General features: G+C 39.3%; 1 protein-coding gene across 8 annotated transcripts in view; it reads left to right on the top strand.

Moving 5' to 3' along the window:
* The window catches only part of SLC10A7 (solute carrier family 10 member 7), a 154,780-nt gene extending 127,846 nt beyond the window's left edge, over window positions 1–26,934 (top strand). For 4 of the 8 annotated variants that reach the window (XM_072862124.1, XM_072862122.1, XM_072862123.1 and 1 more), the window contains 4 exons: window positions 939–990; window positions 2,526–2,599; window positions 19,716–19,861; window positions 23,183–26,934. In XM_072862124.1, the coding sequence (XP_072718225.1) occupies window positions 939–990; window positions 2,526–2,599; window positions 19,716–19,861; window positions 23,183–23,227 (317 nt within the window). In that variant the 3' untranslated portion in view covers window positions 23,228–26,934. Of the gene's footprint in view, window positions 1–938; window positions 991–1,209; window positions 1,285–2,525; window positions 2,600–3,515; window positions 3,658–19,715; window positions 19,862–23,182 lie in introns of those variants that run through there. The other 4 variants (XR_012042603.1, XR_012042604.1, XR_012042605.1 and 1 more) reach the window with 4 other exon arrangements.
* Window positions 26,935–27,913: the final 979 nt, after the last annotated feature.

Below are 27,913 nucleotides of genomic sequence, written 5' to 3' on the forward strand. Positions count from 1 at the left end.
ATTCACAAGTTTTGCAAGAAAAAGGGAGAGGACCCACCACAGATTCTGCTGCAAGTAAAAGCCCTTCCCCCCATAACCCACAAACACCCAGAAGAGGTCTGTGCAGGTCACAGGGTTTCTCCTCCAGCTCTCTGGGGAGTTCCTGTGCTCCGGCACAACGCTCAGTCTCTGCAGTCCCAGCAGCTACTCATGGCACAACGGGGAAGCTGCTTGCTTCTCCCCACATCTCTGCAGACCAAGGGTGGGCTCTGTGCATCCCACAGCCCCTCTGGGTGTCAGGAGAGCTGGCAGAGAGGAGAGCTCCCCTCAGAATGCTCAAAAAATGTCCACACTTACAAAGCTGACTGAGCTTGAACGAAAGCTGCTTTGTCTGATGTACACTGCCCAGTTCAGGGATTAGCCTTTGTCTCAGAGGGAATTAAAACGTCTATGATGATCTTCTTTTAATAGTGATAGTTCATCGGGAGAGTAATATATCCAGTGTGTGAGAATATTTATTGTCATCACACTTACACATTGTACTTTCTCCTATTAAATAGAAAGGGGCTAAATTTAAATACTTGGCAACCAGAGCATGTCTGAGAGATTTTATGTTGTCAACCCAATAAGCAAAACTAGTGCAAAGAGATGTGCAGCATGCAGTAGTGAACTTTCCTGCCATTCATCGTGTCAAGAAATACTTGATTCAGAAGAGTTACCTCGGGAAGAACTTGTGTAGCCACGATATTAGCTCTAGCTTTCTTGGATTTAATGATACGTATTGTTCTTCCAGATAGTCTTTAAAGGTTGTCGTAATTGGATTTCTCTGGATAGACTTGGTCCACCCTAGCTTCTGACCTGTTGTATGTGGGCAAAAGGCATGTACACAGCAATTGCAGAAATTTAAGTGATCTTTACTTCTGTGATCTAAGTCCAATTTTAACTTTTTTCTCTTTCAGTATTTTCTGTTCAGATGAGCTTCATGTTTTTGACTTTCCTCTTCTCTACAAGGTAATTGAATGTGCTGAATCAGAACCTTTGAATATTTGTTTTGTGTGCTATCTTTGGTTTGGGTGATATAGTTTATGCAAATGTATAAGGGCAGGTTTCTGAATAGGGGTGACCTCATTTTGGTATTTCATATTGTCCTTACTGCATTTTCTCTGTTAGAGTTTCATAGGCTAAGAGAGCAGGACCTGAATTCTGTCCTTTCTTGTGTGTTAATTACAGAGTTGTTAAATCTCAATCAATCACTGCTATACCTCATCCACTGAAAAAAATGGATTTGCACAGATGTCACTGAAGGTATAATTTGCCCTGCAGACATGCTGATGACATATGAGAGAGAGAACTCAGTTTGACTTTTTACATCTCAAGATACATTTGCTGGGCTGGCAATTCACTCTTCTCTGTATATGTCAAATGTGTTACGTTTATATGGTGATTCTTAAAAGACAGTTGTCCTGAACTAATGTTTGGTGGAGCTATTTTTTTTCTTTTTAAATATCAACCAGGAAGAACAGTTGTACATTCACTTATCAAAAAATAGTACCGTGAGAATGCTGTTAGCCAATGGCTTAGTGCATCACTTGAGCTGGTCAGAGTATCCACCATTGTCCTCTCACTTAGGCTTAGTGGAGTATTTTTCTTAGCAGCACTCTGCTGAATGGGAAGTGCCACAATACAGCAGACTCCAGACATATGCTTTATATAAATTATACAATATCCATAAGGGAAAATCACAAAGAAGGGTGCAATGTCTTAGAGCTACTTACACCTTTTTAGTGCCACAAGAAAATTTCTCTGTGACAAGATCATACCCTGACCCTAGAATGCATTTTTAAATAACTTTTGAACTGCTAGACCTAACCTGGGGAAAAGATATGTCCCAACTGTAAAATGTGAAATGCTGTAAGTAGTAACCAACTCAGTATGGTAAATACTTAGAATCTCATAAAATTATTCCTAATTTGGACCAAAGGGTGATCCATTGGCCAGTCATATGCCTCTCTCTGTATGTCATTTTTTTTTCCACCCTTCCTAGCCTTACTTGCAGTGTGTAAACCCTTAGATGCAGTTTTTCTCTGAAGTGGAAGATAACTACATATTCTAAGCAGTGCTCTAGTGTAGACTCAATATACTATCTAAATTGAGCATTTTGTTAACATTACATACTAGGAAAAGAAATCGTAGGTCATTCTCTTTTTTTTACAAAGGCAAGCTGGCCACTGCTGTGATACAGCATGTTTGCAAAAATCACCTTGGCTGGAAGAAAGTTGTGTCCTACATACCATGTGTTCAGAATTCCTTTCCTTCACACAGAAGCATATTCATTAGAGAGTTTGCCACAACTGAGAAACAATTCTGCTTTAAAAAAAAATAATAATCAAACACTACTGTTCATTTGTGGGTAGAATTATTTCTGTCACTAGACCTGATCAAAGTGATGTGAACGTGCATATGGATCCTCAAAGTAATATATTTGATCAATGATGTTTTAAGAAGGTTTTTGCTATCAGAGGTTATTAAAACTCTTTCTTTTCTAGGAATAACTCTAGTTTCACACCAGCAGACACAGTGGCTATCATTTTCTGTTCCACACACAAATCCCTCACCCTGGGTAAGTCAGGAGATAAGATTTTGAGCAAAACAACAGTAACATTCATAACTTGCTGTATTGAAAAAAAATGTTGTTGGTTGCTGGCTTTTCTGCTTAGATGGTTTTGGTTTTAGTGTAACAATGCTACCAGTATGATACTAATAGTAGGATAATATTCCTGCACAGATAAATTAAATGCTTATTACAGGGCAGACAACATAGTCTTCTCAGCTGAGATTTTAGTGGCTATACAGTAAGAACACCTTTATGGAAAGCTGGATTTTTCTTTCTGGTCTTATTCTGTTCTGTTGTCTAATCCAATATTGATAAAATTTCAGGTTTGCTACTGAAAACATTGTAAGGTATATCTGCCCAGTATCACAGTAAAGTCCTACACCAAAAACCTGGGATGTACAAGTGAAAAACAAAGCATGTAGTGTATTCAGAAATCACAAATAGACAATACTGTCTTTTGCTTAACGTGAGCAAAATGTATGTATTTATTTTAAGTCTGCAGATATTTTGGATAGTTTTCTTTATTAGAATTCATTTATCAAAACATCATTGAGGTATTTGTAACTTACGACCCCTTAGTGATAATAAGATGTTCTGATGGAAATTCACAAAATACTGCTAAATCAGTTATGCTTACAGCCACTTGCTACTGCTTCATCCATTATGTTCAGTCAGTGAAACAACTAGTACTTGAATATTTTCTTACTGTTTTTCAAAATACGAAAACATATGTTGGATAAAGCGTATGTGACTGAATATATGCCTTTTCAAGACTGTATCTGCCAAAGAGAAACATAGCTGGTGTCAATAACAAAGGTAAGAACTCAGCCTGAAACAGGGGAAGAACAAGTCGGGACTTAGGTGAGATGTTCTCCAAGTCAGTTTGACATAGCAAAACTCATCTCAGGGTTCTTTGCTTCAGCCAGGCCTGTGCTGCACAACTGTTAGCAAGTGCCCTTGAAAGTCTGTGGGAAGTGAAGGAGTTCCTGGAAGACAAGAAAAAGGCAAACATAATGCCTCTTTTTCACAATGGAAACGAGGAGGGGACGAGGAATTATAGATCAGTGAGTTTAACTTCATTTTGTAGAAAACAATTAAATAAATTATTTTAACAGTGTAGGAAGAAACAAGGAAATGAGTAACAGCCCCATAAATTTGTCAAATGCATATCATACCCAACTAACCTAATTTCCTTTCACACAAGGTCCTGTGGGTTGCAGAGAAGTAGCAAAAGTTGTATGGCTTGAGAGCATTATGGCTTTTGACATTTGCATGATGTTTGGGGCTCCACAATGCAAAAATTATGTGGACCAACTGGAAAGAGATTGGAGGAGAGTGCCATGAATGATCATAGATCTCAAAAATGTGACCCCAGAGGAAGGTTGAAACAATTGGGATTGTTGAGAGAAAACAGCTGAAATACAGTAGTGATCTTCAAATGCATGAAAGGTTGATGCAAAGAAGGAAAAAAGTAACTCTTTCACAGTGGACTTTGAAAAGGGAAGGACTTTGTTACGATGATGATGATTTAAGCAAACAATCAGGGAAACCTGTCTAGTGTAAAACAGTTTAGCTTTGGAATATGTTGCCTATTGACGTCTTGAATCTCCTGTCATTGTAGACAAGCCTCAGACAGGAATTAGATAGCTAGAGTTGATCCTGCCTTGGAGCAGAACATAAATTAAATGACATTAGGTCTTTTTCAGCCAAATGTTCTATGAAACTGAAGCTTCAACTAATAAATGAGCTTGTAATCAAGGGGACAATTACACTTGTATTTATAGAAAGCAACCCCACACCTAAGTCATAACACAGTACTGTACTTGCTATTTGGAGGTGTGTATAAACTTAGGACACAACTGTGATACTACGGAAGAGAAGCTGGTTGTATTTAAGAGCACAAATGCGTAAGTCTCCCCTTCCCTCCCCAGTGAAAATAGTTTTATATACACTCTGTTGAATACTTCTGCAGCTTGCCATGTGCTTATTAAGAAAATAAGCACAAAGCCTTTTTTTAATATTTAAGTCCTAGAGGGGCTTGCTGTCACCCAGAAAAAAAATGAAGACTCTTAATTTCTTTTACTCAGTCTACCAAGCATCCTCATGTGGCCTGTCTTGACCGGCACCCTATGCACACAGCTGAGTCAGTTCACTTTTCTTCTGCTAGTACACTCTTCTTTTTATGTTTTGTTTTCTGCTTTAGAAGAACCTAGTTTGAGGTTCCTAGCTTGCTTGACTTTTTGGCTCACATTTTCCCAAATGCAAGTTGCTGCTTTCATTAGCACAGCCCAATGAGTCAGGCTTTGCATTTTGCAGCTTTCTTTGCCCAAGCACACCAACAAAAATACTTTGGCCACCTTGACTTCAAGGACTCCTACAGCTTCTCCCCAGCCATACATACTTTTTACCCTGCTAATACAGATGTCTCATGGATAAGCGTGCAAGTTGAAATGAAACAGGTAGATGGTGGAACACAGTATTGCAGGACTGTTTCTCAGCTACAGACTGTTCTGTTTGTCAGCTTCAGGACAGGCTGCTTTACCTTCATCCTTGAAGAGCTGGTGTCTCATGGAAAGCAAGTTAGCCTCCTAGGAGGCTAGTCAGAAGATGTAATTTGTTCTTAGGCTTTGCACTTTTTTGCACTACCTTTCCTTACTGCTCAGGGCCTGCATTGAGATCACTGGGTGGCTGGGACCTGTGCTTCCCTTGCTGTATTCCATCTCTGGGGCTCAGCTTTGTCAAGGTTTCTTTGAGGCTCCCAGGCTTGTCTTGCATGGGGCCAGCAGCGTGTCCTGAATTGAGCACCACCCCTGACGGGGAAATGCTCTTTTTGGCAGTCCCTGGGAGCCCATCTTTGGTAAGCCTGAGGGCCCCACGGCTCTTGTGTGCACCCCTACACAGTGTGTGCACCACGTAGGCGTGCCTGCTGTGTATCAGTTTTAAGCTGGCTGTTTTTGAGACCACTGGTATTTTACTCTGTTCGGTATTAGTACCAGGTCCAGATAAGACAGAGCTGCATAAACACCCATTTCTATGTAAATAGGGAGGATCGGGTTTTATAAAGCTGTAGTGCGATGAGGCATGCCCCTGAGCTGATGATGTAAACAGGAATGTTAATCAGAGCAGCTAGCATTTATTCCTTCACTGAAGGTGGAAGCAGAGTAGATCTAACTTGTTTTTAAGGATCAGCCATTTCTGAATGACAGTTAAATCTATCCACAGCACAGTCTTGTCCACCCTGATCTTAGCAGAAACAAGAACAGATGTAGGCATTTTGGCCCTTACTCTTTTGTTGTTCTGTCACATTTCTACTTGTCCAGAGGTGTTTACTATAAACCGTGCAACGAGAAACCTTCTGTTCTCTTGTAGTGGAGAGAGTTTTTCCCTCTCCCTCTGTCATTACGATGCCTGAAAGCACAAACACAGCTCAGGGTCTGGTTTCACATCCGTTGTGGAGCTCTGCTTTGTTTGTCTTCAAGATTCTGGTGGTAGTGTATAAATGACCCCCCAACACTTGTTCTTTCACTTTGAAACTGATTTCTCTCAGCTTGGCAGGTGAAACTCCAAATAGGTACGTCTGGCCCATTCCCTGGGGAGCTTAGAATGGCACTGACTAAAGTGGGAGAAGAGCTGACAGCTTTAAAGCTTTAGAAGTGGTAATAGGAGAGGCATGAGAAGACTTTTATAAGTCACTTTCTCCCACACCATATTATGAAACCAACTAATTCCCATGCAGTGCATGCTCATGAGGCCAACTGCCACTTCCACTGTTGAATCCATGAATAAGTGCTTGCTCTGCACGGAGATGAGTGCTGTTCCCATATGCTGGGTTTTATTTTGTAGACAGAACAGTTGACACACTTTTTGTCTCAAAGATCAGAGTGCAGGACATGTTTGTGTAAGGACAAATTACACAGGGTAGGTGCCTTTGTGTTTCTTAGTTAGGAACACAAGCCGATATTTCTGCATAGAGGTGGGTGCTTTGGCAGTTTTTTGAATACAGTGCATCACATATGCAGAAAAACTAGTGTTTGTTTGTATTTCACTTAATGAGTGAAACAGGATATAAACTTACAAGAAGCAAAAATAAATATAGTATTCACAATGCCCTCTGGCATGTTCACCCACACTTTGTTCTCTTTCCCTTTCTCCCTACTCACATATATGCACAGTACATGTGAGCACACACATATGCGGACATTTGATGCATGGCTTTTATTAGTGCATTTGCCATTGATTGATTAGTACTTAGTATTAGTACTTCGTCTATTGATTGATTGCAGATGAAGTGACTATTTGACCTTTAATTATGAGCCTTGCTATTGAAAATGACATTGAGCTATGGCTTCACATAATCCATCTGGAAAGCCCGACATGATGCCATTCCCTGGAGTTCATTCAGTGAGAAGAGGCCTCAAGGAAGTGCAAAGCTATCAGTGTGGCTCATCTAAAAAATACTGCAGTTGTTGCTTGCACTTACACAAAAGTTGCAGCCAAGTACAGAGCATTATTTTATTTTTTGCAGAGACTGAATTGCTAGCTAGAAGTTACAACTCCAAAAGTAAAATGCAGGATTGTCAAAAAATATTTTCACTTTAATTCTTTGTATTTACTATGTAAAATTATTTTATCAGCAAAAAATGGAGTACTGCTACCAATTTTTGCTACCACAAGTGCAAATGTTAGTACTGTAGCACTGTGTATGATGAACAGCAGATTGGTAAAAAAAACAAAACAAAACAAAAAAAAAACACCCAACAAAAATAACCCCACCTTATAATAAAATCAGGGTATTGTTTGTGATGCAGAGTGCATTTTTCCTCATTTGGATTTATCAATGTAGCAGTTCTTTCACCATGGAATTCTTAAAGTATGCAATCAAAGTTTCTAGGCTACAAAATATTTTCAGGAAAGAATAGAGTTAATTTTGCAAATAAAAGCCAAAATGCTAGCTTTCTTTTGTATTGTTTTAATTTACTTAAAATTTATTTTTTAAAGACTCAGCTTCTTACTGCATGAGTACAGAACTGATATTGTACTCAAGAATTGTACTTGAACAATTCTTAAAAGCCTGCTGTAATGTACAAGTAGACTCACAGACAACTCAATTGTCTGTGAGCAGATCATCTAGGCTATGGATTAATCAGCTCATGCCTTCCCCCGAGTTCCCCAGCTGCACAATGTGACAGAGTGCATCGTGCTCACATATAGCTCCAGTCTGCTCACAGCTATCTGTAGTTTGCTCATGTTTTCTACAGATATATCCTTAAAAGATTTTTCAAAGATAAATAATATATTTGCACAGCCTAAACCACTGCTGTTTAATATTAGCTGGGTTTTTGCTTCATCTGTTTTTTCCTGTACCCAAACTCTGTGAAATGCTGTATTAATCAAGTGCAGACTCTTCTTATTGTGTGGTGATCATCATCTTTCTCTTTTAGATAGAAAAATGCCAAAATGTTCTAACTTGTGTTAAGATAAAAGTAGATCATTTTGATTTTAAAAAGATTTGATTTTAAACATCTCTTAGTAATTCTATAATAGAAAGTAAGATGGTAAAATGGGGTGCGTTGCCCTAAGTGAGTATTCAGGCTATACCCTCTGGTGTTTTTGAATTGTGGTGGTTTTTCTTTGCTCCTGGCAGTGAATTGTCCTCTAAGGCGATTATTCATCAAGGTACTAACTGTGACTAGCTATAAACGTGTGAATAAGTCCTCAGACTTTTACATAAAGATCTAGAAAATAATACTGGTTAATTGCTTTCTGAAAGTTTTCAAGAGTCAGACTTTTGACACTGTCTCTTTTACTTTCAAAATGTTCCTATGAGTGTTGAACAGGACACACTACTGCTAGCATCATGTCATACTTCTTGGTGTTATTAGTGCTTGAATTTGCATATTTTCTTACCTGTTACAGACTTTTAGTCTCATTTCTTCCCCAGGAGTCCAATAGAGCGATGTAAGTGAAAATGATCTGGCTAATCTTCTGCCTAGAATTGGTGGGTGCTGACCCTTGGGGCAGAAAGGAAGCTGATGGGAAGAATATGCTTAAAAGAATTAGTGTCTTGTGGAGGCCGTGTCTGGGCCAATATGTACCCCTCACTACTGCCAGAGAGTTAGAAACTCTCTCCCATTCCTGATTCTGAGATCCCAGGGGGCTTAGTGGCTGCTAGAACCTTTAACGAGTTTTGATACTGTGATTCTTTGGGCCGAAATGAAAAGTTTTTCTAATCTCTTCAGTCTTTGCCCAGCATTTGCTTGGAAGGAGCAGCAAGTGATTGGCTGGGCTTTTTCCTCTGCTCTGTGATTCCCCTTCTCTTTGTCCTCTGTCTGTCTCTGGAAAATAGGAACTGGGGGATTCGTGTTACATGAGATTATAGCGGGGAGAGCAGAAGCACCTGGATCTACTGCACTTCTCTCATGTTAGCATCTTTTTTTGTAGCCCAGCTTGAGGACAGGTGGATTGCCTTTCCTAGCTTGGAAGTCTTCTAGAACCAGTGTTTGGTTCTTACCAAACAATATTATCAGTCAGGTTATTACCATGTAATTGGCATGTCTTCTTTCTCAGTAGACCCCAAAGAATGCCTGGGAAATGCTGCTATTTCCAGTACAGCTGCTATATCAGAGTGTTAGCAAAACCAAATAGAGACTGAAGATTTCTGTCATTAGGAATAGTATGAATGTTTCCTGCTTGCATGAACAAATCCACCCAAGGTGAGATGCCATTTTGCATGTGTAAGCATTTCTATAATACTAAGGCCACCATTCACTTGAAGGGGCTGTCTCCACAAGAAGTCAAACTGACAGTTTTGAGTAGGCTGTGGTTGCTGGGATAGTCTGTGCCAGAGCATCTCTTTTATTTTCCCTTGCTACTCATATACATGGCTGGGCAAGCACCCCGTTTGTCTCCTTCAGACCAGAGCATCCCTAGGGGCTACACTTTCAGGAAGGAAATGTTCTGGCAGGCCAATCTGAAAGTAGGAAATGGCATAGTCCAGTGTGTTATGTGTGGCTTTTGGACACAGAGTACCTGATTCTCCCTTGTTTTTTTTAATCACAAGATTCACAATACAGCATGTCTAATCTATTGCAGTTTACTCAATTTTGACCTCTCTGTGATTCCAGAAGGGGAAATACTAGACTAAATTAGGGAATCTCCTTTCCTTTCTGACCTGAAATGTATGTTTCTTTGATTAGATTTAGAATGTGGCAAGAAATTCTGTATCAGCTCCCTGGGCTTCCTTTTCATCTGTATACTCTGCCAGTAGTAGGTTTTTTATTAATATTTAGAAAGTTTGCCTCCAGCAGTACTAAAATGTGCATCAGAGGACAACAGTTGTTTACTGTGTTTGAACTGAAGAATCTCACCCAGGAGATCTCATTCACTTGAAGTTTACATCTCTCAATATCGACTTGCAGAAAGAGATCGATGAATAACAATTGTCATTTCAGAGTTGCACCTCTCCAATTATTTATTTGGTTGTGAGTCTTCCCAGATGTACATGTAATTGGATCAGACACTAAAAACCAGATTGCAGGTTTTTAATGACAGCAAGCTCATACCTCTTTATAATAAAAAAAAAAATAAACACACATATCCATCTGTAAAATGATAATGACACAAGAGCCTTCCCTCCCCACCAAAAACAGTTAAAGTTAATTTATCTACTTTAAGAAACTACATTATATTCAGCAGACAGCTGACAGGTTACCCTTGGGAAGATCCGTGTTTGGACATGACTCTATTTTTTTTTTACCTCAAGCTGGCAGAGTCTACAAGTGTCACCCATACTAAAGCTGGCGAGTATTGAAGATGATGTTGAGTCTCCCTGAGAGAGTTGCATCTACATTTGCTGCTCTCAGTGCACCTTCTGGCAGCCAGTCTGAGCTGCTGACTCCAGACACTTCTAAAACGGTGGGTGCAAAGATGTGAAAAATCAACAGCAGCAGCAAAATTTAGAAATCTCCTATTACAAGATGGTCTTGGGAATCTGGAAGAGGGATCCTCCTCTAAAAGCTGCCATGACCACTGCAAGCACATAACCCTAGTCCATAACGTTTTAGAATAGGAAAGAGTATCCCTCAGTATTTCTAGGTAGTGAGCTGTTTTCTTAAAATGCCTTCCCAAATGACTGGAGCATAAAGCTTTTCTGGTCTCATATCTTCTTTTCTTGGCCACAGAAATCAGATTAAGAGAGAATTACAGGAAAAAATACACTAGTATTCCTAACAAATGTTTTTTTCTTTATGAAAAGAAGTAAGTGTTTTCTTGTTTTACCATTTATAATGAATTTGTGTATCATGTTTTCCTTTGCATCAATGTTTCAGGAGCAAAAAAGCTTTAAAAAAATCTAATTAAAAGATAGTATGAAACAGTTTGGTGCATAATCCTTTCCTGCTTGTGTTTACAAATATAATAAGAACAACTATAAAACATGTTTATAATGGCTTTTTTAAATAATATGTGTAAATAAAATCCACATAATCAAAATTTTAATGCTAAGAAATCTTAGCCTCAGCTGTGTGTGGAAAGGGCGGTAATGTTCAAGGAAATAATCAAATTAATCAAATCTCAGCTTCATGTTTTTAGGAAATTTGTCAATCTCTTTGTCCAGAATTCCTTTCAGTAGTAGGTCTAACCTATTAAACCTTCAAAAAGTGTTGGCTAAACAGAATTCTGTTTGTTTAAACTTCATAGCTTAGATATTGCTAGTGAATTACAAGGAAGAATTTACCCTGTGCCTTGACTATGTTATGTGTATGAAGAGTGAACTGATATCCAAGCAATAAAAAAAGCACTGAAGCGTGAGGATCAGCTTACAACGTTGCTATGCCCGCATTGTGGTGCCAAATTAAGGATAAGTCACATTTAAAATATGACTTATGGTGGTTCAATTCATTCTTGAATTCCCCGTTAACTAATTACTACTGCTATATTGTCAGACAGGTAAAGGTGTTTTGGAGTCTAAGGCACTAGTCTTCAGTTGTTGGTGTTAAATGTTTCATTGTTAGCAGCTGGTAGGATTGCCTGTGTTGTTCATTAAACATCACTTCCAATCTGAACGCACCCGTTGAAAACCCAGGAATAGACAAACTCTCTTCCTCCCAGCTTTTACTATTTTATTTACTTAAAACTTTGATAGTATCAAGATGTGCTGTTTCCTAGTAACTGTACTTACATTGCACTTAAATTGCTGATTTCCGTGATTAGTATAGTGATCCAGTTACCTGAAGAACAAGAATTAGTAAAAGCATTCAAAGCATATTAGGTGTTCCTCTTTTTTTTCTTGTTAGAGTTACGGCAAAAGCAATATCTTATTTCTCATTAATTTCTCTTCCTCCTTCTCCTTCTTTACTTAAATATTAGACCAGTCCAGTCTCTTACAACATAGTGTGGGTCTCAGTGAAATTCTTGCATCCTGGCATAACTATATGGCCAATATGTGACCACATCATTCTGATTCACTGCAGAGCCTTCCCAATAATTCTAGTCCTCCAAAAGAGGTAAGTCATTTAATGTAATGCAAGGGCTTGTTGAATATTCTGGTAAATCATTGTTCTTTCCCAACGAGAGGGATGAAGGTGAAAATGTTTTTGAAGATTAGGGTCCACGCAGACCTCCAAACTGACCTAGGATAGCTCTCCATTTTGCAGTTTTCCCCTGCAGCTCTTCCAGACTCCCTTAGCGTCTCGCCCGTCCCTTGTAAAACATCTCCCTCAGATGTTTGTTTTTACCACTTTGTGAGCCTGTTTTTTGCTTTCCATTACACTTATCACTGACCTGAAATATGAAAACATACTGAAAAAATGGTCTTTTTCCCCTGAAAATATTTTAAGCACAAGTCTTTATACAGCATGTATGTGGGCAAAAAGGCAGGGGGAATGGAGTCTCAAATGCTACAAACATTGCAGATCCTTCCCAATCAGAGACCAAGTCTCATATCACCTGGAGGCAGTTGTGGTTGTGCTGATGGACGGTCTCGTTATACCCACTGGCAAAAGTCAGATTTCCATGGTAACACTAGGCTTTGTCACCAAGGTGTGATTGAACCAAAAGTGCCACACACCACTGTACCATTGTAAACCATTGTCTAGCCACTGCGGATGGAATCTTACCTTGACAGTGTTATTTCCTTCTGGACAAGAGAGTAGCAAAGGTTGTCTTATTACTTCTCTCAGCCTTGATTCCTTTGCAGAGTACAAAATGACTGTAAGGTGTAGGATCTCTTGGTTAGGGCTAAGAGCAAAAGAAATGTCAGAATTACAGCTGGAGTGGGGCTGGAAAAGGACTAACAAATTTTCCTCTGAGGAATTTTTCACCTGGGGAAGGGCTTGACTGCCTGTTTTAGGCTCAGCTTCAAGTAATCTGTTCTCCCTCCAGTGTAATGTGATTTCATATTACATTGGAAGGTGCTTTCTTCAGCTGAAATGGGAATACTCAGTAGCAAGCGAATATTTGTATTGTTACGGGTTGTCAGATACCGTTCAGCTATTCCCATACCTGAAAGAAATTGGTCCTCAGGGAAGAGCATTTAACTTGAGTTCAGTACATGCTCTGGAGAGGGCATGGATACAGGAAAAAGAATCCTTAACCAGTTAATTTGTCAAAAGCATCTTCTCCTATCGTGATCTCAGTATGTCATAACAGAGTCAACAAGGGTAAGAAACATCTTCTATCCCTGGCTAGCCTTCATGAGGATAGGCATAGTATATAAACTTCTGTCTCCTCAAAACTAACCATAGCGATGTGATTTGCCTGGGAAGAAACAGGGAAACCCTTAAAGTTTTCAAACAAGACATTAGCAGCATCTTGCCATTCTGGTAGCTATCTGCATGAAAAACCTTTTTCTAATACTCTAGACTGGATTTTCCCTCACCACCCTTTCCCACCATGCAGTTGCTGGGCCACACGCAATACTACTCTGAAACTTGGCGGTAAAATTTCAGGTGCTCATTTGGCACCGTCTTTGCAGGGATAAGCTCAGAAACGCCCTGCTCTGGCAACTTAGGAAGGGTTTAATGCAATATATGCCCCTCTTTACAGGCCTTTTCTCAGTGGAAAAAAAGAAATAGCTATTTGGCCTACTAATGTTCCCTTCACATCAAGCCTTGAGAGAATTCTTCAGAAAGAAAGTAGCATGGAGTGTCAGAGAAGCTACCATCACACACTTGATTCATTTTGTATATTGCACTTGAAGATTATGGCAATTGAGAGTTCTGAAATGTATAGATGAGTAGAAGGGAGAACTGAAAATCCACAGGCTAAGGCTTTTATTCAAAGTATTTCCACTGTCTCTTTGTGAGGGTTGTTCTGATTCCTGAGTGCCTGGTGGTTCCGTAGCCCTAGTGATGACCTCTTTGTTTTGCACCAAACTTCTTTTCCTAAGAAGAAATGCTGCAGCGTTTTGTGATTTGGAATGTGTTTCAGTAATATAAGCAATAAAGTTTTAGGGTAAATTGTTTGTTATGAATACATTGGAGGGGAAAAACCTATACAGTAAAGTATGTAAGTAGAGCACCTAGCAATAATTCTGCTTTGGGTGTGAGAGATAATGGCCTATGTTTCGGTGGTAATAAAAATGTTCTATTAAGTTCTCTGAACCCATTGCAATGTGGTAGAAAACAGCAAATGATGAAACAGTGCTTTGAGGGGAGCTTACACATTCAGTGAGCATAAAATAAACATATTAAAATAGAAAAAACCTCTGATTTCCAGTACTTATTGTTTTGTCACTTCCATCATGGGTATAGGATAAAAGAAAACTCTTACTTGCTTGTTAGAAGAAGAAAGCTCCTACTTGAAGTTCTTACTTGGCAGATGTCAGTTGAAAGCTCTGCTATGGAATATGCTGCAATGTCAAACTCTGTTGGGTAACTTTAGACAAATGTGTCATGTGTGACATGGAAATATGGCATGCTGTACATTAGTGATTTCCCAAGTGTTTGGATCAGGTAGTAACGTGCTGAGAAAGTGCTCTTTATCTCTCCACACTGTGTACTTGTATAGCAGTGGGGAAAGGCTTTTGGTAGAAATTACTTTAGTCAGAAAAAGAATCCATTTACAATATGTGCCTTCTAACATCTTTCAGACAATGCATTGTATTAAAGAGGCATTTTTTGATTAATGTTTTATAAACATTTTTCAGCATGACAGCTTAAAGTCCCTGTAAAATTGTAAATGCGTGCATAGTGCTCACTTCCATAAAGTCAAATGCTATCTCATAAAGTCTAGTTGGATCCTGTCAGTGACAGTGACACAGAATCAGTACCTTGGAGCATTAAAATTAATTTGCTTCATTTATATTACGGCAGTGATAGCTAGATGAAAAGAGTCCTATATTTAAATTATCTTAAAAATACCTTCAAATCTTTTAGAATTTTTTATTATTATTATTTTACAGTTAACTAAATGTAGTGAAGTGCAGCGTAATATTTTCATGGGCCTTTTAAGAAGGTGACTACGAAAGTAGCAAAGGGGAAAGGCAAGGAATGTGGGAGGTTATACTGGGTGCAAAGCTGGAGGAAGGATAAATACCTTTCAGTTGTGCAGGCTACTAGAGAAACAGTGGCCTTTGACCAGGGCTGATAAACCACAGCCTTGGGGCCCAACTGGAATACCCTGGAGCAATGGAGAGCAAAGAGGGCTTTCCTATACCAGACTGTAAGAGCAGCCCTCTCACTCTTCCTTGCCATTGTTGAAGGTCACAGATAAACAGCTTTTCTCTTGCTAGCTCTTCCTCAGGTTTGCAAAGTTCTTACGTGAAATGGGCTGAGTGAGGACACAAACAAGGAGAAAAATGAAATATACTCCGTATCACAGGCCTAACTCGCTTCTCTCAGTTGCAGTGGGACTGATTTTAGTGCCCACTGCACTTAGTGGAGCTTAGTGATTTTAGTGGAAGTACCCAAAATTTACACTGCTGCAAGTGAGCAGAATCAAAGGCCTTGGAAGCAAAACCAAGCAGGCTAGAAGCATGGGAGTAGAGAATAGGGGGAAAATGGAGGAAGGATGAAAATACAAACAGAAAAAGAAAAAGAGCTTCTGAATACTGGAGCCAAAGAGCAAGGAGGAAGGTGGGAACACAGGAGAGCGCTGGTAGGAGAAACATAGCCAAACAAAGGAGAAGAGGGAAACTGAGGGTAAAAAACTGGGAATACCAATGATCTTGTTTGTAAGGGATATCTGTGGGATGATCTCAGTGCTTCCTCCCTTCTGCTACAGCTCTCTGTAGTCCTGGTCAGGTGAGGTGCTGTTTTCTCACCCAGCTGGGTACCACATTTCCTCTTTCTTTGGAGGAGGATGAGATACAACCCTGACTTGCACCCGTCACAGTGTTTGGTCAGCTCTGATCCAGGAGTTGGACACACATTCATGGCTGTTTAAGGCTGGTTAAAAGGTTTTGGCAACTCAACAGCTTGTTACACCCCTCCTTCGAGCAAAGCTGCCCAAGTTGGCACCAAACCACAGAGGAGCACTTTGTCATTCAGTTCTCGTGATATGTAGTGAGTGAGGGTCTTTGGCAGAGGAGCTGAACCAAGCTGCTGGAAGCCTGTAACTGGATAAACCGCAGCAGTATGAATGGGGTCTGAGCCTTCAGACCATGACCAAAACTTAACAAAAAGATTGTATATAAACTGATAATGCCAGTGTTCCTCCTCCAGTGTCAATCAGGATGAAGACCCATAGAAATCAGTCCAATTACCCTGAAATGCAGATAAGCATGTTTAATGGCTCTGTGAAAACAAAATGAAAAATCTTTACAGGCATTATTCTTTATATGTGTGAATGCAGTCTTAATGCTCCAGATGGCAAATAAATACCCTAGTAATATTGGGGGTGGAGGGAGGGAGGAGCTGCTGTGTACTTTGAGGAAACTCAAGACTAAGGTAGTGGTCTGGGTTTTAATATATGTGATTTGATCCTGTGCAAGATTTATTTATCTTAGACTTAGTGTAGCTATCATACTCCATTAGCACTGGAAGCCCTGTGCTATAAAAGATGAGGAAGAGAGGAGTGGACAGCCCAAAATAAAGATAACAATATCCATTTTGCTTAGCACCTTCATTCCGTGCTATCTATCTGAAAGATTTAAACTAATCTCACTCACTTCATTAGTTTTGTTATAGCAGCACCTGTTCATGTCACTACTGTTTCAGTCAGTGTTTCTGTTATAGCTTCTCTTAGTGCTAGCTCATAATCTCATCTCGAAAATGCATTACAGGCTAAGATACAGCATACAGTATCAGCCCAGGCATTATAACCTCACTTTTCTTCCTTTGGCTGGCATTTGGTTTTCATTTTCTTTGGTTGTTTTTTTCCAAGTGTTTTATGTATATTAAAAAATACAGGATTTGGTGGTTTCTTTTTTCAGAGAGGGAAAAGTAACTATTAAAATATGTTTTTCCTAATTAGGAATTTGCATGAGTTTTATGTATTTGGAAAACATTAGCAGTCATACTGATGCTTGCAGTTACTATGTATTGCTATGAAAAAGTTTAGACAGCATTTTTAAAAATAAATAAAACCTATGCTGTTTTGTTTAGCTTTGTGGTAATATTACTGACACAAGCATTTGTGACTGTAGTCTGTGGATCTCTGTCATGAAATCTTTTCTGAGAGAGTTGCATACTGGCAAAGTTGGAATAATAAAAATCAGAAAGTGCCTTAAAAAGGCAACAGGGCTTTTTCTTTCCATTAAACAAATGCGTACCTGCAAAAAATTATTCTTATTTCTTCTTTTCACCAGTTAGTTTTTCCTGGTAAATAACAGGAACTTTAATTGCACATTAGTGGCTTACAGGAACCTATTGTTGTGACATGTATTTAAACAAGCCGTGAATTAAGAACCTCTTTCCACCCAGTGATCTAATTATATTGTCACACTAATTATAGTGTTTTGTATTTATATTTGACAACTTTAATTTTCTTTTCCTAGTTTACTGAAATAGCTTTCCTCTAGAGAATTTACCTTTTAGGCTGGAATTTCTCATCTTTTCTTTCAGTTCGAAAATGTACGGTAATTTAAAGCATGTCTCAGTCACTTTGGATCCATTCCGTTCACGTCTCTGCCGTTAGTTTTCTGTGTGATCTTAGGCTAGTCATTTTAGTGTTCTCTGATTCTCTGTAGGAGTCCTGTTCAGCTTACTAAAGTGTTTTTGGATCTATGGATGAAATTGCACTACCAAAACACCAGGTACTGTCTTACGAACATAAATATAACATGTTCATAGCTTGGGACTCTAGTTTATCTTTCTGTGGTTAGAGAACAGAAAAGGACCCACAAGCGTCAAGTTGAGACTTGGAAACAGGCAATAAAACTTTTATCTGTTTACAAAAACAGTATGACAGGCATTTGAAGTAAATTACATTCCTTAATATAATGCAAATGCCCATTTAATTTCTATCCAAATACTACCTATTCCTAAGCCCCAGAAATTAGTGTTAATAATAAGCAGCCCTATTGTGTGGTAGGTCATGATGTTGTTTTGAAGGTAATTGTAATATTGAGATTAAGCATGCAAGCTTTTATTTATTTGATTTAATCTTTCCCTGGAAATATCCGCATAAGTAAAGGCTACTAGTATGGGGACGAGATTGTTAGTGCTGTAATGTGATGAAGCTAATCAAAATAATTACAAGAAATGCTGCTGTGGAAACATCATGAAGATTTCAGCAAGCCTGGACTTGTGTCAGCAATAGTGGGGCACTGGTGGAGTAGTAAATACTCAACAAATAAGCTGTTTTCTCACATAGGGAGGAGGCAGCTTTTATTAAGGGGAACCTGAAAGGGTGTTGAGAACGGGAATATATCCAAGACATAGATAAAAGTTTATGTAAACATGGCAACTTTGGCTGATCTGAAACATCTGCTAATGGGGGAATGGAGGGCATGTGGCACAAAGCTCAGCTTTCTTTGTCATTGCTAAGAAAGGAGACACATAGGTGAGTTCTGTGAAAACTGTGTAGTCTGCTTCGCTGCAAGGTTGGTGCTGGCGAAGATTCCTAGAATGACATTTAAGATGAAGGAGAAAATAAAGTATGTTCTCAGGGGGCTCCTGAGGAATTGCAGCTGCTCTTGTTGGCAACTATGCAAATGTCTGGTCAAGCAAGACAGAGATGGTTGCAAGTTTTGCCCACACCTATGCTTTGTGGAGCATGGTAGCAAAGTTCCAAGATTTAAACAGATCATTTTGAACAATAACATCTTCAAAGTAAACATAATCATTTTCATTACTGCAAAACTAAATCAAACATAATTTTACATATCACATCATCCAAGTGGGAAGATTATGCATGGAGATGTCTAACAGAATTAGCACGGTTGAGTGCATATTCAAGCTCTTAGGGAAAATGGCCCATCTCTGCCTCTTAACACTCACTTCTTCCAGCATCTAGCAACTTCTGTACTCCAGCTGCTCCCTAACTCTTCATAGGCTTGACCACTTCATATTGCTCACTCAGTTCACTAAACCTTTTCTCTCTCATGCTGTATCTCTTCTGAAACATGCAGGTGGAGCAGAGTTTTGTTCTGTAACACATGAACACTCACCTGCAGAGTACTTGACTCCCTACCTTGACTGCATGAATCAGTCAAAGCAGGGAAAAGCTGTCATTTGGGTACTCACCAACTGGCAGGGAGTATGCCAGGAAAACGCAACCCTCCAGTGGTGAACGGACGGAAGAAAGATTACAAGCAGGAGTCGGGCAGGTTGGATGGAGGACAATCATGAAAACATGAAACAGAGCATAGTGAGAGGAAGTAGTAAATAAGCAGTACAGAACTATGCTCAGCAACTGAACAGTCATGCTATAACAGAATGTATTTTATATCAAGCCTTCAGCAGGAGTTTGACAGCTATTAGCATCATTTAAAAAGATCTTTTATGGCATTCCCCTACTCCTTCCTTTCTGCCACAGAACTTTCTCTGCTGTGTATTTTTTTTTTGTTCATGTCCTTGCTGGTTTGTTTGGGTTGTTTTTTTTATATAAAAGTTCTGAGTCTTCATTTTGTTTCTTCTGGGGGTTTTTTTTGGTGAAATGTCAATGCAAGATAAAATGCTTTGCTTTTTTCTGGAGCTCAGAGTCTGAGGTGAGAGTCTGTCTCCTGTTTTTCTGCCTGCAGGGATTCCAATGCTGAAGATAGTATTTGCGGGTTATGAGTACCTGTCCTTAATTTCCGTCCCCTTACTCATCTATCATCCTGCTCAGATTCTTCTTGGCAGTCTGTTGGTACCAACAATAAAATCTTGGATGGTTTCTAGGCAAAAGGTAAGAATTGCTGGGTTTGATTTATAATGGAAAGTGTGCTATGAGGAAAAAAACAACAGGTTTAGGTTCCTTCTTGGAGATCCCATGGTAGGGATTTTTCTGTTTCTTTACTTCCTTTATGACAGTGATAGTCCCAGTAGTATCAAATTAAAAATGCTGAACTTTATCCTGCTTGACTCTGAAAAAGTTCAAGTCTTCAAGTTAGACCTCTATGGTTAGTTCAAATTGTGAATTCATTCAAATTATGAATTCAGATTATGCCCAATAAGAATGGCTCCGTCTTTAGCTAATAATTACGGCTTTGGATCTCCCTTATGGAGAAGGGACAAAAGTCTGTCCACTGGCATGGGAGCTGGGGAAATCGGGTAAAATGAGGGCACTTTCTGAATTGAGTTGAAGCAGGATGAAAACTTTTTAATTTTTTTTTTTTTCTGCTTGGGTCACCCTTTACAATAGCAAGAAGTCTACAGGAGTCTGATGCCTCACATTTCATGCCAAAATTATGGCATGGGGTAGCTTGTAGGATTATAGACTATAACCTAGAGGTTTTTGCATCAACATCACTGATTCAAATTGTGCTTATTTCAGTACAAATTGAAGCTATTGACATTTGACGGCCATTCTGTGATCTATATGAAATAATTGCAATGGTTTTACTCAGGTTCTCAAAACAGTAGTAACCACCTCGCAGAAAGCTAGTCCATGCAACTGATTTTAATGCTGTCTTTAACGTTCTGAGATAATAAGGATCAAGAAGCTGTGGCAACTGAAGCAGTCTTTGACAGCCATTTTAGGTGAAGGTTGAGACCTACTGTGGGAAGCCCAGTGCCCCGAGTATCCTGCATTCTCCACTTGCCAGTGGAGAAATTTTTTTGATAACTTCTATGTTTCCAATTTTCAGTAAAACCCAACAGGCTGCTATTTTACTAGCTTCCCTCCACTAAAGTCACCCTGCTAACTTCAATGCTAAAATTCCCTAAATCAGTGATTTTTATGTGGCTCCACTTTTGATTACCTGATGAATTATAAAAAGCAGGAAGACTCTCAATTTTCAGGAAGTGAGTCCAGAAATAAGATATCCCTGTTAAAATATACTTATCTAAACATCCGAAAATGGAAATTTCAGAATCATATGTCATCTCTCCATCAGTCTGAAAGTCATGATTTTTTTTTTTATCAGAAATTATCAGGAGACATTACAGGTTGTGTAAAGAAAATTCCATGCTATTTCTGCAGAAAGATAGCCTAAAATTGACACTACTGGTGACAGAACGATCCCTGCAATGCTGGCTTCTCTTCAGCATCTAACTGCCCCCTGCTCCTGAGACCAGGAGTGGGGCTGGAGCTTATCCAGACTTCCCTGATCTTCCGGGGCAGTAATGGCCTTTAGGGGTTGCTGTCAGTTGCTGCGAGTTAACACATCCTTTAAACAGGGCATCAGAAAAGTCAACCAGTACTGGAGAGATTTGCAGTTCACCAGCACTAGTTTCTTATTCATTAAGCATCAAATAAACCTCCTGTGCTAATCAGACTGTAATGCTACTGTAGAACCACTTTGGGGATTGTTGTTCTGTTGCAGCAGTTTCTTCAGTTGGTCTTCTGTATTATTCACAGATATTATTTTAATTACTCTTTGAAAAAAATCAATGAGGTTGGGTCTGGTACAGTTATAATAAGTATAATAGAAGTGAATATTGTGACTGGATAATGGTCTCCCGCTTTGAAAATAAACATGTCATCATCACCCTTGATGTTTATTTTCTATAAACACCTTGCCTTCATTTTGGCATCTCTCTTGCAGGGGGAGACGGTTATCCAGTCACAGTACTCAACTGCAGTGACATTCTTACTTAATTATGATAGTACATGTGATCTGGTTGTATGAAATGGAATTTAAATATTTAGAGGTTCATCTACACTAAGGTATTTCTAGTTTGTAAATATGGCAGCAGAATCTGCCAAACTACAAAGTTAAAAAATTGTTTCCCCAAACAAAATGTGGAATGATGTCTCTCTCCGAAGTCTCTTGCTGAATAATATCCAAAAGACTAATCTCAAACGGCTAGATTTAACAATAGTTAAATGCTGGTGTTTCTGAAAGCTGGTGTTTCTGAGGGGAATATAGCCTATTTATTTTTAAAGGTTTGGATTTTTTTAAGGGTTTACATTTGTGCTGGAGCGTTTTTCAAGCAGTGCTTACAAGCTTTAAATGTACAATATTAAAGGTTAATATCTACAGTAAGAAGACCCATCAGACATCTCTCAGACTGACATTGCTTGTGTAGCCACCCCTCCTGAAATAAGTCTCTCACTCGACAGGCAAATGCCAGTCTGTCAGGGCACTTCACCCAAAAGGCTAAGGAAAACAGAGGTTCCAAATTTCAGGAATTGGCAAATTTCATGAATTTCCCTCTCTCTCAGGCTGATTCATCCCACACAAGAAAGCACTGAGCTTTTTTGTTGCAGAGCACACCGACAACAGGCACCCTTCACCGTGACCACATCGGTATACAGGAGCGGCTGAAAACCTAACACCTTTTAAGCCTGTCACATTTGCCTCCTAAGTTAGAGAGTCTGCTTCCTGCCAAACCAGAAGCATGATCACCTGTCATTTGAGTTGCACTTCTGTCACACACTGAATAAATAGTTCAGCTACCATAGTTGGCCAGCCCTGCGGGGAACACAGAGCTGGACCCTGCCATCAAATAAAGGCATGTGGTTTCTCTCCTCCTCAGTAAGAGTAGACTAGAGCTACAAAGACATCAGGTGTCCCCTGGCATAAGATAATCTCTGGACTGATGGACTTTGGCTTATTCTTACCTTTTCTCAGAAAGGAAGATATAAACATCAGAGGCATGTGACATCCACCACTGCAGCTCGCTACTCTGAGCAGGCTTCAAGCCATATGGAAGGAGGCCAGGGAACACAAAGGTGTTGGCAGAAATTTTCTTCACAGTCTTTCCCGAAGTGGGTCAGAAGCTCTTGTATCTGTACCACAAGTGGTTTGAGTGGGGTCCAAATAGTTGCTTTCTAAAAGACATCTGAGACCCACCTCCGCTTCCTTCACTGGCACTGTAGCCATGTTCCTTGTGGTTCCTCTGTTAAGGCTATCTGTATGTGAGGAGGTTGTGATGGGCTATCAGAGATAAAAACATCATCACAAAACCCAGAGTGGCCTGTCAGCTGCATGCTGACTCCTCACTCAGCCTCCCAGAAGTACACGCAGCATTTTGTTGCCCCTTATAAATAAAAACCTTGTCTTGTGCTGTTGGTTGTCTTTTAAGAATATCAAAAAGTGACTGTTTTGTTTACTGTTCACAGGCACTGAAGTTAACCAGGCAGCCCAAAGCACCCGTGAAGGTATAATTATGGAGAAGGCCTGTGTCACAGTGAATGTATATATGTACTATACTGTACACATAGACAATTGAGACAACTGGGTATTTGTGAATGTTGCTACAGTGCATATTTTATTTTTATATATATATATATATAAAAGATACCTGTTAAGTGCCTTACAGATGCATTTTTTGCAAAAGCGTTGTTTCCAGAAGCCACTTTGTTGGTTACTGCAAGAGGTTGTACAGTATTTTGGAGTCCTTTAGTTTTTATTTTTCTAACTGAGTGAATGAATGGTCATGACTAACAGCTGTTTCTTCCATTGCCCCTGCTTTGAAGCCAGGGTGCACCAGCTGTAAGTCTCTGTTTTAAACTAGCCAAAATGACCAGAAGCCTATCCCACTGCCGGCTCACTCTGGGGAAGAGCTTTCTGAAGTTTTTTTTCAAGATTGACTTGAATTTCTGTTGTGACTCTGTTACACTCCCTAGTCATATGACTGTGACATGCCTTTTTCTTCTGAGTTTGTGTATACTCAGCATGGGGCCATCCATTGGATAGAAGCTGAGAAGCATGAATTATTTGCATTTGTTGACACAGTTGTCTAGACATTCCTTCAAAGTTAATGGTTTCTCAAGAAAATTCTTTCAATTCCATTGTATGATATTGTGCCATTGTATATCTTAAATGCCTCAAAAGCTTCTTCAAAGAAATGGTCTGGTGCTTGGGTTATGAGTGAAGTATTTGTGTTTGCAGCTAGGAGATCTTTTATAATTTACCCCTGAAGAACACAAATTTTTGTTTTCCCTTTTTCTTTTCCTTCCCCCGGTGCAATGCACAGAGATCTGCAGTGACAGAATTTAGGATGCTAATATTGAAACAGAGCCTTTATTGTAGTAACCTAAGCTATGTTTTCTATGTTGCTGCATTGGTAATGAATAATAGCTTGTGAGGACAAGAAAGTCGACAATTTTTTTTTTTGCCAATTAAAAGGATCCTTATAGTAACAGAAACACTATCTTAGCTAATTTGACAATCAGTCACAACTTTTTAAAAAATAAAATGTTACTCTTTTTAATAAATTTATGTAAAAAAATAATGCAAAATTCTATTTCTAAGAGGAGTGTTGAAGAGAAAGGAACACAGGCATATATTTAAACATATAGCCAGCACTGCATCTTGTCCAGGAGATTAAGATTTCAGAAGTGTACTCTAGTCCAGACTGTGAGGTGTACCCATCTGCAAAAATTGTGCTGGCAATTGTTCATTAAAGCATTCAAAGGAATGAAAGAAATAGGTCAAACTGGGATCGATATAAATGCAGAAGTTTCATGTGTGTCATGGTTAACATTGCAGTTAATGGTGCAACTGAGTGCAAACACCTAGGAGCAGATCTTTAGCAGATGTAAATTATCATAGCTCTGATAAGGCTATAGACATTTACACAAGCTAAAGATCTTTTGTATCACAATAGGCATGTGAAATTCATATCCTTTTGCCTTAGTGAAAAACATCGTGTTTGGTTTACCTAGTCTGTTATTCCTAGTCCATTATTCCTGTGAACAACAGGAAAGTAATCTGGTACCAATCATTGGTGCTTTCCTGATGGTCAGTCAGTGCAAGACGGCTCTGTTGCCATCTGTGTGAGAAACTACTGGGAGCTGACAGCATCACCTTGTTCAGAATTGTCATCACCAATAAAACGACCATGTAACGAAGGTACGTGAGGTGGCAACATGCTGAATTCTTTCATACCCTGGAGGGGGATCAAGCTCTGCACACTGAGCAGGCGGGAGGGCTGAGGGACACTGTCCACTGTCTGTGTCCCCCAGGGCTGTGTTCTATTCTCACCAGCCAGTGATGCAAAGGGCAGCGGGCAGTGAGCTCACAGTTTTGATCAGCGCATCCCTAGATGGCATAGTCAGATCCACCAACAGGCCAACCTGCGAGGTAATTGGAAAGAATAGCATGCATGTTCTTGGGCCAAATTCAAAGTTCCCCTCCTTTAAGCATGCTAACTGGTAACTGTCTCCATGTGGGAAAAAATTCCTTTGTCTGGGCTTAAAAACCCTGCTTGCAGTGGAGAGTCCAGACTCAGGACAGTTTCTTTTTGTTCTGTTACCATAAACCTGAACTTCCAGAGTATATAAGGACTTAATCCCAATCCCACTGAAATCGATGACTCTTTCTTGAATGGCAAAGCAGCAGGCCCAGAAAGAGTGCTCGCTTTTTAAAAAATATATAGGAAGAGTTCAAGCATACAGTAACTTACTGTGGTTGTGTCAATGCTAAATGGTCAGAACACTGCAAGTACCCTTACTGAGCTACCTCTGCGTACTGAATCTCCGACTTTCAGTACATCCAACTTGCTTAGATTCCAATGAACATATCCTTTTTTCTTTGTTGATTTTTTTCTACATTTAAGAATATTTCAAACTGTTTTAAGATGGAGTTTTGTTAGAGCCTTTACAAAGTCCTTGTTGATTGCTTGGGGAAGCCTAAATATTGTGTATGAGTGTTGGAGGTGTTGGTCTAAAAGGAATATAAAGCAAAACTGAAATACATATCTTAAATCCATACTTAATGAAACTTAATTATGCATATCAATTCTGTTATGTTTAAAGACTGTTGTTTGTTTTATGACTTGTTATTATGCCTATATGTCTTTAATAAACATAATGGGTTTGAATTTAATTTTGTTAATAGGAAAGCAAGATAAGATTACTTATCCTCTGGGTCAACTTTTTACCTCTGTTACCTATGTTTTGTTCTTTTGTGGGTAAGCTTTTAAACCGTTTGCTTGTTCTTTAAAAAAAATAATAATCCATGAATTGTACAGAAATATTTTATGAACTAAACTTGGGGAAAGAAAGTCCTCAGAATACTGCAAATTATCATCAACTGAAAATTAATTCACTGAACTCCACCAGTTTTTCAGTAGAGGGCTGAACAGTTCTGAATCTTTTCAACTTCTCGGCTTTAAATTTAACTGAGAGATATCTGGTATTGAACATAATCAGGCAAAACTGATGGCAAACGAGAACTTTGCCCATGTTAAAACATAAGGATTTTCTTGATCATCAACATTTCTTATCTTCTGCATATCTGTAATCCCATCTAATGACAGCAGAGGAAAAAAATGCCCAAACAATAAAAGAGCACTTCAGAGGTCACAGGGAATCTTAGCACTTTGTGTTGAGTTACTCAAACATTTTACTTCCCTTTTTGTGCACTAAATGGAGAAGCTTTTGATGACCCCAGTAAGAGGTCCAAGATAAATCATTTTTTATGTAGTTAAAATCAAAATTGTGGTTGGTTTTTTTTCTTATAGACCCTTTAGTTAGTGCGAATAGGTTATATGACAGAAAAGGCAATCTCAGCAGAAGCTGTGCAGTTGTGCTTGTTCAGAGAGCAAAAGGAGAGTAATTCAGCAGCTTGGTTTTACAGAAGTAGTCCCCTACGTTATTCTGGCAGTCAGGGAAAGAGGAGCTGTTAGTTTTATTTGTGTATGGTTTTCTGTGGAAATATCTTGACAGCAGGAGGTTAGAAGGCAAGATGAACTATTGTCTGTCTGCAAGCACATTTATTTATGTGCATGTGCGTACATGCATAAGAGATGAGCAGTTATATATGTAGAAATCACTAGAAAGGACCAAGTCCCTGGTATACATTTTTTTGCAAGACTGCATATGGAGAAAGAGCTACTTTTTTGATGTTATTCTGACATTAAAAATGAAATTTCAGACACTGAATTGTGTTTTGTGTTGAATCATAATCTCGTACAGAACCTTTACAGCAGATGATCGCAGCATTGTATTTGTAAACTGTAGACTGTTTTGCACTTAAATAGATGTCGATGCATTTGGGAATTACAACACAGTAAAGGACTAAATCATAGTTTCTCCATTTTGTTATAATCCAAATGCATTTATATTACTATTATTATAAAGTGCCAGAAACACATACAGTCCCTCGCAAACACGTTAAATAGACAAGAGGCTAAATTCTGCCCTTGGTTACACTTGTACATCTCCAGTGAAAGGGCTGTTAAGCTGCAGAGCGGTCTCCCTAGGGAAGCTGTTTGAAAAGCCCTGCCATTATTCTAACAAAGCTCGGTGATAATGTAGCACATGACGAGAGTAAATGAAGAGTATTTTACTTTAGATTTGATGGCCTGCCCTTTCCAGCATCTAACAAACCGAATCTCTTTTGTCCCTATTTCCACGGGTAGCCCCAGTCTCCCAGACCAAAACTACAGCATCATATCAGAACAGTTTCAGAAGCGGGAGGTTGTCTCCTCTTTGCCGTTTTGTTGCTTAAACCACGTTATCACTTGTGATCATTAGACTGTGACTTCTTTGAGGAGGCATTTTGAACTAAATTCTTCAAAGTTTATGTGTACGGTTCCTGTAAAAGTCTCATTCAGCAGAGAACACCCTGCAGGATGGTGAGTAATCTTCTGGAGTGGCATGGACGAGGACTGTCCAATGGCTTTAGATGTGCAGGACTAGAGAAAGCAATGCCAGGAAATGCAGGTGCGAGGCGTTGCTACAGGCAGGTCTGCTTCATGCATCCAGAGCTGCAGCAGAGGTCATGAAAGCAGCCTCTAAATTGTTCTCTTGCCAGAAAGGTGGAGAGTGAGATCTTCAGTGAGAAATGAAATTAAATTTGTTAGTGATTAAAAGGACAAGAGGGATGTGTTGGAAGCAATCGGT

Source organism: Ciconia boyciana, chromosome 5 (genome assembly GCF_034638445.1).
Source record: "Ciconia boyciana chromosome 5, ASM3463844v1, whole genome shotgun sequence".
In the NCBI taxonomy this organism is placed as follows: domain Eukaryota; kingdom Metazoa; phylum Chordata; class Aves; order Ciconiiformes; family Ciconiidae; genus Ciconia; species Ciconia boyciana.